General features: G+C 36.2%; 1 protein-coding gene across 1 annotated transcript in view; it reads right to left on the bottom strand.

The window, feature by feature from the left end:
• Positions 1 to 15,026, bottom strand: part of TEX11 (testis expressed 11) — a 144,167-nt gene that overhangs the window by 21,275 nt on the left and 107,866 nt on the right. Inside the window, exons 22-26 of the mRNA XM_039841737.1 lie at positions 12,901 to 12,941; positions 11,521 to 11,607; positions 10,089 to 10,159; positions 8,527 to 8,643; positions 2,057 to 2,129 (exon numbers count right to left, since the gene is read on the bottom strand). Of these exons, the coding sequence (XP_039697671.1) occupies positions 2,057 to 2,129; positions 8,527 to 8,643; positions 10,089 to 10,159; positions 11,521 to 11,607; positions 12,901 to 12,941 (389 nt within the window). The remainder of the gene's footprint in view (positions 1 to 2,056; positions 2,130 to 8,526; positions 8,644 to 10,088; positions 10,160 to 11,520; positions 11,608 to 12,900; positions 12,942 to 15,026) is intronic.

Genomic DNA, 15,026 nt, shown 5'->3' with positions numbered 1-15,026 from the left:
GCTCAGAAAATATAGAGATTACAGAACCTCACAATGAACCTACAGTAACACATCATCGTCACCCAAAGTCCACAGTTTACATCAGGGTTCACGCTTGGTGTATGTTCTGTGGGTTTTGACAAATATATAATTACATGTACATGCCATTATAATATCATACAGAATAGTCTCATTTCCCTAAAAATTCTGTGTTCTGTCCTTCCCTCCTTCCCCAAATAACCCATGGCAATTGGCGATCTTTTTATTGTCTCCATAGTTTTGTCTTTACTTGAATGTCATATAGATAGAATCATACACTATGTAGCCTTTTCAGATTGGCTTCTCTCACTCAGTAATATGCATTTAAGGTTCCTCCATGTCTTTTCATGGCTTAATAACTCATTTCTTCTTAGCTCTCAAAAATATTTCATTGTTTGGATGAACCACAGTTTATTTATCCATTCATCTACCAAAAAGCACAGGTGAGGGACTGTATGGTAAGACTATTCTCAGTTTTGTAAGAAACTGCCAACCTGTCTTCCAAAGTGGCTGTACCATTTTGCATTCCCATCAGCAACGAATTGGAATTTCCGTTGCTCCACATACCTGCCAGCATTTGGTGTTGTCAGTGTTTTAGATTTCTGCCATTCTGATAGATGTGTAGTGGTTTCTCACTGTTTTAATTTACAGTCTCTAATGATACAATCGATAGATATAGGTAACTGAGAGATAGATGATAGATGATAGATAGATGATAGCTAGAGATTCAGACGTGTGTGTGTGTGTGTGTGTGTGTATGTCTAGTTGAGTTCTTGAGTTAGAACTGGATTTTTCAGTAGACATGTAGCATATACTTTTAAAATAAAAGTCATCAAAACTATGAGTTTCACTCTGAGCACTACTTTAGCACTTTAGATTCGGTTATGAGGTATTTCCACCATCATTATTTTCTAGATAGTCTGTACTTTCCCTTTTTTAAAATGTCCAAGTGGTAAAGGGTTTTGTTTCTTTTCATTATTATTTTCTAGTTTTATTGCATTGTGATCAGACAGTGTCATTTGTTTTATTTATGTGGCTTGGAATTTATTCAGGTTTCCCTTATGATCGATCACTTTTGTAAATGTTCAAAGGCTACATGACAAGAAGATGAGTTTTCTATATTCAGAATATAGAGTAGTTTTTAGGCTATAGAGTATATTTCTATCAAATCTTCTGTGCTAAGTCTCTTATTTAGGTATTTTCTAGTTTTTTTGTTGTTTTTATTCCTTTAAATTCCTGTCATAGATTAAAAGAGATGAATTAAATTTCATGTGTTCTTCCTTATAATTCCTATAGTTTGATACCAAAAATCCGTCAAAGACATCATTCAAACACAAAAAGAAAATGACAGACCAATAATTTAGGAGTATTAGGAAAGTCAATTAAGCAACATTTAAAAAGTAATATCACACTAATGACCAAATAGGGTTTATTCCAGAAATGCAAAGATGACTTAATTTTAGGACATCTACTTTTGTAATTCAATATAGTAATACTTCACAGGAGAAAAACCATGATTATCTCTATAGGATCTGAAAAGACATGTAATTCAATTCAATATCTATTGATTTTTAAAAATCCTATCTAAAACAGGAACAAATGGACACAATATAAAAAGTCTAAACCTAAAAGGTTTACTAATGGTTATTTCACAACAAAATGTTAGCAGTATCTGATATCATGACTGTGGTTTAGAAGACTCTGGAGCCTATACTTAAGTCAGTGTCAAAGGCTGATTAAATTAGACATTAAATCTAGTGGCCTAAGAGCAATAATGTCATATTGAATAATAATGATCCTATTTTCATATTCAATACTATACTTCCATAAAAAGCAAGGCAAAAATATTCTTCCTCCATGCGCTGTGTCACAGAGTCAAAATACAGACATACAGTGGGGAAAAATTAGTTCTTAAAGAAGCATTCGACTGGTTATCGAGCACTGCAGCTGAACAAATTTCTGATGATAAAAGAGTGGGTTACTGCGATTTCGGACCCTGGTCATAACAACATTAGCAACCTCCCAGGTCCCACTATACCTGTTTCTTTCAGGAGATTCCAGATTTCTCTGCATTTTTCGATCTGCTCAAGTGCACGATTCAGTAATATGGTCTGTTTGGCAACAATATAACAAAAAAATTAGTCTCGAGCAAACAAAACTTTAAACAAATTAAAATAATTCTGATATCATTTTTATTAAAAAGTTAAAGCAAAGTGATTTAAAAATTATAGTTTAAACAGAACGTTTTGGAAATTTTATACAGAAATATTAGCCTCTTTGTACTTTTCCTTAATGTCCTGGGAAAATGAGGATTAAATAGAAAACCTGAGCATTATCCATTTCTTTAATAATCTAGGACAGAAGAGAAACACTTCCAGAATGGAAGCACTTTCATGAAGCCCCTGCCCAGTGAAACGACATAACTGAAAATTATAAAACATAATCATGTAAAGACTCAGGAAATTGCGCTAAGGGCATATAAGTCTCGGTAAGAAAAGTGAGCATCGGTGACAGCTGAGCTCAGTGTGACCTAAGAGCTACTTTAGGTGGGTGTGGCCAAGATGGGGCTCCCTCTAGCGTCAGCTTCCAGGCTAGGGATTCCCAGAGGGAGCACGCAACCACCCTGACCCCCAGGTCTGTATTGCAGAAGCTCTATTATAAACAAGCAAAACTGGGAGGCCTGGGGCTCTCTTCCTCTACCCAGTCCCCAGCTATTTCAGGCATGGCAGATCGGGAATACTAGGTCTCAATTGCCCTCACTTCAGCTTGCTTATGGGATGGGGTTTTCATGCTGGGAAAGGTAAGCCAAGGATGCCAGGGACTATATGATTCCTGCCCAGCCCCTGACTCAGAACTGGACTGTCCCTCTAATAGAGATGGGCCACTGTCCCTGCCTCCAACAACAAAACAAGGAGTACAGAATTTCTACTCGGGAGGAGAGGTGAGGCATTAGAAGAGTGAGCTTTGTAGCTCTCCCCAAAAGGACTGACTTTAATTGGAAAAGAGTATGGGAAAGTTCAAGTCTAAGGGTGCTATAAAAAACCAAGGATATCTTAGGGTCGTGCAATTAAGAGAGGACTGGTAGCTCAATAACATCAACAAGCAACAGTAGACCAGCTAGAAGTTTACAGAGAACGAAGAAAAGAGAAAGCTAAGATCCTTTTCCTTTCTAAGGGGCCTTACTTTAATTGCATCAGACTGTGGAACAATTTATGCCAAAGAGCATCTCAAACACACACACACACACACACACACACACACACACACACACACACACACACACACTTTTCAGAAACTTAATAAGGAGATCAGGGAAAGAGACAGTCAAAAATAACCTGGCTATAAACTATGTTCATCCCTTTGGGGAAGTGGAGTCACAATGACTGCACAGCAAAGAGTATGGCCTCTGAGAAGTGACATAAGAAGCAGTACAGCTAGGGAAAACAGATTTCACTAAACTAGGCCAGCCAAGTCACTAAACAAATCAATAAATATTAACAATGAGCCCCAGAGGGGGAATCAGTATTCAAACACGCTCCAATATATCATTTAAAATGTCCAATTTTCAACAAAAAATTATGAGACATGCAAAGAAACAGGAATGTATGACCCATATGCAGGAAGAAAAGCAGGCAGCAGGAACTGACTTTCGAAAGGTCCAGATGTTGAACTTAGCAGACCCAGATTTCAAAGCAGCTATTTTAAATGTTCAAACAACTAAAGGAAACCGCACAAAGAAGGAAGGTCTGATGACACTGTCTCAGCAAATATAGACTCTCAATAAAGAAGGCGGTGGGATAACACATTCGATGTGATGAAAGAAAATATCCAAGAATCTAATATCCAGCAAAACTATCTTTCAGAACTGAAAGGAAAATTAATTCCCAGATAAACAAAAGCTGAGAAAATCTGTGGCCACTGAAACCATTTTACAAAACTGCTGAGAGAAGTTTCTTCAGGCTGAATGCAAGTTGACGCCAGATAGTAATGCGAATCCAAATGAAAAACAAAGTCCACTGGTAAAAGTAATTGCATAACTATAAAAAGCACTATAAAAAGACGTTTTTCTTCTCTCTTGTCTTAACTTTTAAAAAGCAATTGTATAAAACTACATATAGTTTTTTTTAAATACCTAATGGATATCTACAGAGCATTCTACCAACCCAAGAATAATACACATTCTCGTAAAGCACATATGGCACTTTCTCCAGGACAGACCATCTGCTAGGCAACAACGCAAACTTCATAGAAATTTCAAATATCTTAAAGTCACACAAAGTATGTATTCTGACCACAGCGGAATCAGATTAGAATCAATAAGAGAATAAAGTTAGGGCAATGCACAAATATGTGGATATTAAATAACAGACTCATAAATAAACAATGGGTCAAAAAATAAATCACACTGAAAATCAGAAAATACTTTGAGTGGAACAAAAAGAAAAAGGCGACAGGCCATGACTCACGGGATGCTGCTTCGGCGGTGCGCTATGGTTCGAATGCAGCCCTACCGAAGTCACATGTTAAAATCCTAACCCCAAAAGGTGAAGGTATTAGGAGGTGGAGCCTTTCGGAGGTGCTGAAGTCATGGGGCAGAGCCCTCATGAACGGGACCTGAGCCTTTTTAAAAGAGGTCCCTAGCTCTTTCCACCATGCGAAGACACAGAAAGAAGGTACCAGCTGTGAGCCAGGAAGAGGGCCCTTACCAGAGTATGTGACCATGCTGGCACCTTGATTTTGAACTTCCAGCCTCAAGGACTGTGAAAAATAAATTCCTGTAGTTTATAAGCTACCCAGTCTGTGGTATTAAGTTATACTATCTCAAAAGGTCTACTACACACAGCTTAGAGGGAAATTTATAGCTATAAAAGCTGATATTACAAAAAGAAGAAATATCTCAAATCAATAACCAACCTCCACCTTAAGAAACTGGAAAAAGGAGAGCAAACTAAACTTTAAGCAATGAGAAAGAAGAAAACAATAAAGATTACAGAGTGGGACTTAATGAAATAGAGACTAGAAACATCATAGGATAAAAAATAAAACCAAAATCTGGTTCTCGAAAAAGATCAACAAGGTTGATAACCTTCTGTATAAAGTGACCAAGAGAAAAAGAGAAAAGACACAAATGACTAAAATTAGGAGTGAAAGAGAGGGCATCATTACCGACCTTACAGAAATAAAAAGGATGACTGTAAGGGAATAATATGAACAGCTGTAAACTAACAAATTAAGATAACTTGGATGGTAATGGACACATTTCCAGAAACATAAACTACTAAAACTGTCTCAAAAAGAAATAGAAAATCTGGAAGGAAGGAAAGAATTCTCTAAAGACAATCAAAAAGAACTGCATCAGGGAAGGCAAACACACCAAATAGCACACTGAACTCTTGTGTTTTATTTGAAGGTTGCACATTACCTGCTCAAAAGGTGTTGACGCAAAAAAGTAATGTTGGACTCCTATCTCATACCACACACAAAAATGGATCACGGACCTAAATATAAGAACTACAGATATAAAACTCTTAGAAGAAAACACAGCGGTGAATCTTCGCGACCGTGGATCTTAGACATGATACCAAAAACACACGCAACAACATAATGGGAGAAAGTAATTGCAAATTGTATCTGATAAGAGTATAGTATCAAAAATATACAAGAACTATTAAAACTCAATAATAAAAAGACAAATAACCTTATAAAAACGGGCCAAAAATCTGAATAGACATTTTCCAAAGAAGATTTATACATGGCAAATAAGCACATGAGAAGATGCTCAACATCTTCTGTCATTAGTCATTAGGGCAATGCAAATCAAAACTGCAATGAGATAGCGATTCATACTAACCAGGCTGGCCATAACGCAAAGGACATAATGGCAAGCAGTGGTAAGGAGGCAGAGATGGTAGAACTGCTGATGGGGATGTAATATAGTGCAGCTGCTTTGGAAAACAGTCTGGCAGTTCCTCAAATGGTTAAACACAGAGTTACCATACAGCCCAGCAATTCCACTTCTAAGTATATACTTGAGAGAAATGAAAACTCACATTCACACAAAATTTGTACATGCAGCATTATTGATAATATCTGAAAACTGGAAAACCCCCAATATCCGTCAATGGACGAATGGATAAACAAATGCGGTATGTTCAGACAATGGAATATTGTTCAGCCACAAAAAGGAACGAAGTACTGATCCAAGCTACAACACGGAGAATGTAGAAAACATTACTGAAAAACTACAAAAGGGGTCAATCGCAAAAGACTATAGATCATGTGATGACATTTACTTGAAATATCCAGAACAGGCAAATCTAAAGAGACAGAAGTAGATGAGTGCTTGCCTAGGGCTGGTGGTAGAGATGGCGAGTCACTGTTCGTTGGTGAGGGATTTTTAGAGTGAGGAGAAAGTTGTAAAATTAGATCATGTCGATAGTTGCACAACTCTGTGCATATTCTAAAAACCATTAAAATGCATACTTTATTTTTTTTTTAATTAAGTTTATTGGGGTAACATTTAAAATGTATTCTTTAAATGGGTGAATTATAAGGTATGTGAATTACACCTCAATAAGTCTGTTAAAAATAATCTAGGACAGGGGACAGGATACTTTTCTAGAATAGGCCAGACAATAAATATCTTAGGCTTTGCCAGCCATGTAAACTCTCACATGTTTTTCTTTTATTTTATCACCTTTTACAGATGTAAAAACCATTCTTAACCCTCAGGGCACAGAAAAACAGGCCATGGACATGACTTGGCTAGTGAGTACTTTATCCACCCCTGTACTAGAAAAATATGTGGTTTCTTGCTAATTTATATTACTTTTAAAGCATCCCTTGCTTCCTCTTGACTCATACTCAGGAGAGTAGAGACAACGTTGACAGGATTATGCAGTCTATCTGTAGTCTCTCATCATCTACTTATTTGGAAATACTCCAATTTATGAGGATTTAGAGAACAAGGAACTGATGTGATGTGTTCAACAGAATTCAACAAGTCCTCATTAGAGAGACAGAACATGATTCATAGGGACAAGACTTAGATGGTAAAAGGCAGAAGTACATTTTCAATTATCTAAATAGACATCTTTTGAAAAGCAAAGAAGATTATAGAAGGGCTACTAGGTTAGAGTGTTCTTAGGCAACGTAAGGGTGTGCGAGAGAAAGAACACGAGGAAAAAAAAACAGTTTTTAGAAACAAACAAAATGATTAAGGATGGCACATAAGAGTTTGTGAAATTTCCCTCACGTCAATTTGATCTCTAATCACTGAGACAGAAAATCTATGTCGGGACTACCAATTTAAAAGGAAAACTTTTAAAAAGTTAAAACTATGCAAAAACAAGATACTAATAATATTTTTTTAGTAAGCCAAAAAAATCTTATCGAGAATAAAATTACATTTGCCCTTACCTGTTAAGAAGCAAAATAGCTGTTTTTGGTTTTGCTCTGGGGCACACAAATTCTTTTCTCATCTTTTTTTACAATGGAAAGGTTTCTAAAAAGAGGCCCCTTTACTCCTCGGGGATAAGGACTTTGTCTTCTTTATCCCAAGGACTTAGCATAGACCTTGGTACTCATATTTTTTGAGTTGAACTCAAGAAGGGAAGAGAAAGGAAAGAAAATGCATCGGGAGAGACCTGTGAGAGTTTTGTTCCGAATCTGAAGGATCGCATTAAAGAAGAGATTAACAGAAGGAGAAAATGAACAGCGAGAAGGATTCCATACTAACTGGAAAGAAAAGCAACTGCTAAGTATAGGAAATTGGGAAGGTATTTTGGTTTGTTTTCTGTCTAGGTACAAGAAAAAAGTAGCAAGATCTAGATCTTACAATCATACAAAAATGCTGGTGGTCCAACTTGGAGACAGTTTTCTTAGCTTGAAAGAAGGTAAGAACTAAAGGCGAACCAATATTCTGGCATACGGGAGACTGAGATGGTGATGTTGGTTTCTACCCAAAGGGTAAGGTTTAAGCTCAGAGTGGAATCCAGGCAAAGGTAGGAATTCTGTCTTCTTGTTGTTACGATTGAGTTAATGATAAAATATTGAAGGATGTGGGCCAAAGAGAGTAAATGCAACTGAGTGAAGAACAACAAACCACGTAAATAATTTCTGATGGCTTTCAGAGCTGTGGAAGTGGACGAGTTCTTCCTTAGAGAATGTGTGAAAGGAAACAAAAGAGAAAAAAACTCGTATGGACCACAGATGATCAGAGGGAGGTGATGCAGATAAAAACAGTATTTAAAAACAGATTTGGAAAGAGTGGTCCACGGGAAGGGCCATTTTAAAAGCAGCGATATCAAATTTTTTAAAAGAAGAGGCGAAGACAAATGTGACCTTCCCTTAGGAAGTAATTAGCTCTTACGAACCTTTGCAATGAAGATGCTACTGGAAGGAAGGAAAGAATTCTCTAAAGAGAATCAAAAAGAACTGCATCAGGGAAGGCAAACACACCAAATAGCACACTGAACTCTTGTGTCTTATTTGAAGGTTGCACATTACCTGCTCAAAAGGTGTTGACGCTTTTTTCCCTTGCTCTAGATCAACTGCAGATGCCATCAGTAAACATGTTTTCTGAGCAATCAGAATTACTTGATCAGAAGGACAAAACTGGGACAGCTGATAAGAAATAACCAGGACATCAATGAACAGTGAGAATTCTGCCAGGTGAACACGAACAATCAGAATGAAAATCAGCAACATTCCATCTGAATGAGAAAACTCAGCTGGAAAAACACATCTCACATTAAAAATGATATAGACTGTAACACTGATTTATAGTTTTAATTTTATATTACTTTCCATTGTTTTTTAGCACCTTTCTGGAGATAAAATGCTTCATTTCTTCACAATTTTCCTATCTTTCCCAGTGATAAGTACTGTCATTTGGCCCTGTATTTCCATCTAGTGATCTACTTCTTGGTTTATGTTGTAATTTCTAAGTGATTTTCCCCCTGGCAAATAGATTTCCCCTTTGCATTGAATAGAGCCGAAATTAGTACATGTATTGTCATGGTTGAAAGAGACAATGTCAAATCTTGACAGGCATCAGACATAACCTCATCATTAAATCTTATCCTCTAGCTTTAGGAAAAAAACTCCTGACTTTGTACTAAAATAAAAGTCTAGGCCACTTAAGATTCTTACATGAAATCCTACTAGTGCTATCACAAATGTCAAAACTAATACTAATTCATTTCGCCCAATTAAAATGGCAATTATACCTAAACTTCCAAAGACTATTTCTTAATCCCCCCAAATACTTAGTGATCACAAATCATCACCATCACTGAATCAACAGCATTTCAAGACACCCAATCTCTCTAGGTCACAGGCTACTCGTACATGAAACGAGGGAGTTGTGCTAGATTATCACTATAGTTCTTCCCAGTTCTAAAACTCTTAACATTTAATCTGTCTCCATCTATCAGACTGCGCACTCCTGGATGTGTATAAGCGATAGTCTTTAACCCCTCTCTTTTTATTCTCTCATCAATACCTGTTCTTCTTTCTGGCATTTAACCTCTACCTTGAAGGCTAGCAACTATTTTTAAATGCTTGTAATTGGAAAACAAGCTCACAGATCTTATACACAGAACCTGCTGCAGGAAAAATTCTAAAGTACGCCCAAGCTTTTCAGCCTCCTCTTCACCCAGTTGTCCCCGGATACCTATTCCTATAGACTTACACCCATAACCTTTCCTAATATTTTGATAATTGACAGCTTCTTAATAGTATTCCCCTCCTAAATACAATTTTAGTTTAATATGGGCCCCTGGGAGAATGGGATTCCTTCAAAGGCAAAGGAATAAGTCTCTTATGGTAGAACTTTAGGCTCCACAACAACGATTGTTAGTGATATTTTGGTATGGGGACACCTGCCTCATGTTCTCACATTACAGCCTATAGGGATCAAATTCTCCTTAAGTCATGCCTGCTGAGACATACATTACAAGTTCCTAGATTAAAAGCCAATCCTACTCTATACTTAGCCCTTGACTACGGCCATAGTGGAGATATTCTTGTTGTGGTCCATACATGAGATACTGTTAGAAGAGACTTACCTTATAGGAAAGCATGAAAAACTCTCTCATTATCACTGAGTCTTTGTCACATTGCACGGCCAAGTTCCAAGCTGAAAGTTAATGTGAAATAATTTAGTTATGAAAATTCACTGTTTAACCTGTTATCATTAGAATCTTTACACCTATATCTTTAATATTAAAATACTATAATGAGGAGTTTCTCAGAGGTTAAAAAAGCTAACTTCAGGTTTTTAGATGAATTTTTTCCCGGTAAATTTAGAGACTTCTATCACTTCCAATCTTCAATTCCAGGCCAATGACCAATAGAGGTTATGCTGATTTTTTTTTAAATTCAGAGACATACAATAAAATCCATCTAAAAAAAAAAGGATTACCAAGAAGCGCTCCAACTAAAATGGGTGAATGGAAATTAAAACTTAGCAAAGAACATGGTACACTAGAATCAAAGGTTGAAGAAAACTACTGGAAAGATTTAAATCTTCCACAGAGCAGTGGAAGCCCCCATAAAGCAACATTCAACATGATCTTTACCTTGGAAAACCAAAATTAAAATTCAGCAAAACAAGTATTAGAAAACAACTTTTCAAACTTCTGAAAAATAAGTCATTAAACCTTTCTATAGTTTAAATGTTTGCTGTTTTCCATTATTTGCCTAAGTTTCTTGGAAATACAACCTGCTGTATTCTCTTTTCTCCTAGATTAGAGCCTCAGTAAACCCCACAAAGCAGAGAGAAGTCCATGTAGAATCACTTTGTGACATAGTCCACTTTGTGACATCGCTGCTTAACTGCTCTTGCTTACTCATCACCGTAGTAACTGCCTCCACAAAACTCTTAACTGTACAGCTTGATGGATTTTCACAAAATGAAATCCAGATTAAGAATGATCCTGATCGTTGCCAGAAACCCTGAAGCAACCCTGTCAACACGCTCCAAAGCCCAGCTCCCTTCAAGGGTAACCACTATCCTGAGTTCTATCATCATACATGAGTTTTGCCTATTGTTTTTTTTATATATAAAATGAATCATACAATGTGTACACAATGTCTGGCTTCTTTTGCTCAACATTATGTTTGTGAGACTCGTCCATATTGTCGAATGTAGTTTAATTTTGATGAATCATACTTAGAGATAAATTGGGCATTCTAGGCCAAGTTTAGAAGCATAACCTTGGAGACCTGTAGTTATAATTCATCATTTTATTCTTAGGCCCATTTCTATAGAAAAGGAAGAAAACTAATGTTTATTGAATACCTACAATGGCCCAGGTACATACACTGCTTCATTTATAACCCTTAATAACCCTACAAAGTTATATATACCTGTTCTTATTTTATAAATAATTAACGCAAGATTAAGCAGGTGATCTTTGTACCCATAGATACTAGAACTTGAATCCACATCTGTTGATTCTACCACCCCACAATGTTTCCCACAGAATTTCCTTTTACCTATTTTTCGAAACCAATGAGCATCGTTAATCCTTGAATCTGAAGTTGAGGCTCTTCCGTTAAAACACTTCACAAGGTGCACGTACGCTGCATCAAACAGGAAAATTTGACGTTGAGGTCTTTAACTCTATACTCTAGCAAAGTTGTTAATCAAGCTTCAAAAACAGTCGAACATGAGTTTGAATTTAGAAATTTCTTTTTGTGTGTTTATGTGCATAGGTGCATATCAAAAGTAGTTAAAATGACAAAAAAACATTACCAAGCCCAAAGAAGCTGTGAACTCAAACTTTGAGGAACAAACACATCTTTGGAGAGACTTATGATTTAAATTAGAGCAATCGTTCAACATCTGAGGTAGAAGGATATGATTTAGTGTAAGGAAATAAAGAATCCAAACAATCATTAAAAAGAGTGAAATAGAGACTGAGAATTGGAAAAGTGTAGATAGGTTAGCATAATATTTACTGAGCTCCCACAGCAGGTACAGTATAGAACCAGAACGTGACATCGACAGAAAGCATTTATGACATACTCACATGTCCTTTTGAGAGATAAGAATGCCAACCAGCCAACTTTTTTCACTTTTGAAAAGCTTTGGTTTCTAAACCACTTTGCTACATTTAACACCTCGTTGACAGGTATTTGAAGTATAAAATTCAACTACTGAATAAGTGGAATAATGGTTACTAAGATATGGAGTTTTTGGTGTGTTCTGGACATAAGGAAATAGGTATGTGCCATTTTGGACATTTTTCTGATCATTTATTTCCAAGGGAAAATTCTAGGAATGGAATTACCGAATCTAGGGGAAAAAAGAAGTAGGTACGTGAGCAGCAGAAATGGGAAGACTTGTTAGGCAAAAAGGACACTCCGTAAGAAAGCGTGGAGTTGGAAAAGTAATGAGATGTAGCTGGGAGGGTAGCTTGAATGAAAAGGACAGAGAGGAATTAGTAGTAGATGGGGGGATGACACAGACTTGGGTAGAGAGATGGACAGCTTCAAAATAACGATAAACAATTTGAATTTGATTCAGAAGACATGAAAATTAACAGGGTTCAGAACATTTTTATTTGTCTTGATCTTTCTTCAGCTGTTCAATTCTTAGCTTAGGACTAAGTGGCAACAAGGAAGGGAGGGAGGAAATGTCTTTTAAACAAATTGGAATAAAACAGCTAAAATTGCATTTAGCGATGAATGCTACTGATGACAAACTTCTCTCTGCCTGTTAATAAAAAAGCAAGGTAGACTGCTGTGAAAATGTTAACAAAAGCATAAAGCTTACCTCAAATGTGAAGTCGGAATCAGTGTACTCAGTGTACTTGGAGAATTTAATAGAGGACAGAGGCAAGATGGACTGAAAATGACCAAGGAGATATTTACCTGTATTCAAGTAAATCAAAAATCTATCCAGTTCTTCTTTTCTAAAAAATAAAGAAAAGGGTGTTTTCCTACTGTTTCAAAGCTTTACTATAGAAAAGCGCTACAAAGAGACCCCATTTATGCCTGACGGCTGTGCAAAAATGCAAAATCGTGAAGTCGGTTGTTCAAGGCTCCGACCTATCATTTCAACACTGCTTCCCAGCTGGAGAACACTGCTCCTCATTCTCACTGCCCTCAGATTTCTTCTCTCTTCCCCTTCTACATCTACTCTCAGTAAAGAATTTCAATGACCGATAAGGTTTTATATTACAGGGCCATACGATTTGAGAGCAGGTAGTGATTTCTGTCATTTTCAAGCTTGTTTTTGAAGAGGGGAAATTAAAACCCTTGTTTCAAATATAATTTTATAAAAGTCTAATATACAAGAAAAGATCAAAAGGTGGCTGTTCTGGCTGAACCAGTGGTAGATGGAGGCTGAGAGCCTCGCCTTCTTGGTATTTCATGGAATTTTCATGGAATTTCCATGGTTCTGAAGAATATAGTTTAAAAACCACATATTCAGTCCAGACTCTTCATTTTACAGAGCAGAAAACAGATCTGGAAATGAGGGGATGATTTGTCCAAGGTCATGCGAATCATGACAATGTCAAGACTACTACCCAGGTCTCTTGACCCTTTGTCAAGCTTCTTTAAGGGGTATATACATTTTCGAGGAGGAAAACATCGCACTTTACTTAAAGCAATTAATGTGAAAGTACTCGCAAACTCAACTAAGGAAGGTTACAGGGAGTAGGGGAGAGTGTACTATAAGACTGGCTGCATCAGGAGAGGGTCTAGTATTATATAATACATGCTGTGCTTCAACAAATACAGCAGCTGTCTCAGGGATAAATACTAGAATTCTGGTTTATATAAAGTAACCTCTGGATTATATAAAATTATTAAAATTTTATTCATTTGAATTTCAGCTGAGCTAAAGTTAACTTCTTCACTATTTAATTCAGTGACTATATAAAATAATCTAGGAAGGGTCCATTAATGCAAATAAATACTACAAAAAGGAATGAGAATATGAAAAGGAGGATGCATAGTTTAGGAGACAAAGTGCTTTAAAAATTTTAGCACACAAGTTGTTAACACTTAGGTAGATACCGCTAATTAAAAACCACAGTATTTTTTAGCAGAAAAAGGGACTTTAGAAATTACCCAGTCCAGCTTTCTTAATTTCACAGGTAAATAAGTTATTACCTAAGCTAAACCAGAAGTTAGTGAAAGAGCTGAAACTAGAACTCAATTCTCCATCTCTTCCCATTGCATTAGACTTATTTGTTTTAAAGTTAGTTTAATTGATTTGTTAAATCAGGTTCTGACCTCTACCTGAAAATGCTGGTAGCAGATGTTCTTTATTACTGTATTTACTTTAAAACAATAAAGGTACATTTTAAAAATATTCTGTAATTTAAGTTTATCATTAATTCATACAGGACCCCTTTCCTTTTCCCCATCTCCAAACTGGTTTTAATGAGTGGGGTTTGACAGTATGTCACAATTACATGGACTGTGAAGCATCTTGTAAGTCCAGTGATAAAGATCTCCTTTTACAAAACTAATATTCAGTTATTTAAATAAACTGAATGGCTAGTATGTGTCAGATACTATTCGAGATTCCAGAAATATGAAGATAAAAACAAACAGTCCTTAGCCCCCAAGGAGGTCTTCCAGTCTAGTACCTATCAAGATTTAGACTTTCAGTTCCCATTTTTATTTTTTAATTTTTCATTGTGAAAAATTTCAAAGATGTTTATATGCTAAAAGATAAATGAATTCCCACATACCTATCACTCAGCTTTAATAATTATTAACTCATCAATCTTACCCATATAATATTATCCATATTATTTTGAAGCAAATTCTAGACATCACATCATTTTATCCATAAATATTTTAGGATGTGTGTCTAAGTGTTAGCAAATAAGTTCCTTTAAGAAACATAATCACACCACCATTATATGCCTAAAAATTAATAATATCTTAATATCATCAAATATTTGGTCATCATTCAAATTTTCCACGGTCTCAAGATCTTTTTTAGTTTGTTTGAGTTGCCTTCTAATGGATTCATAGAG

This window comes from Pteropus medius, unplaced genomic scaffold, assembly GCF_902729225.1.
Source record: "Pteropus medius unplaced genomic scaffold, Ma_sr-lr_union100, whole genome shotgun sequence".
Taxonomy (NCBI): Eukaryota; Metazoa; Chordata; class Mammalia; order Chiroptera; family Pteropodidae; genus Pteropus; species Pteropus medius.
Note: the sequence above shows the minus strand (reverse complement) of the source record. Positions and strands in the feature narration are given on the sequence as shown.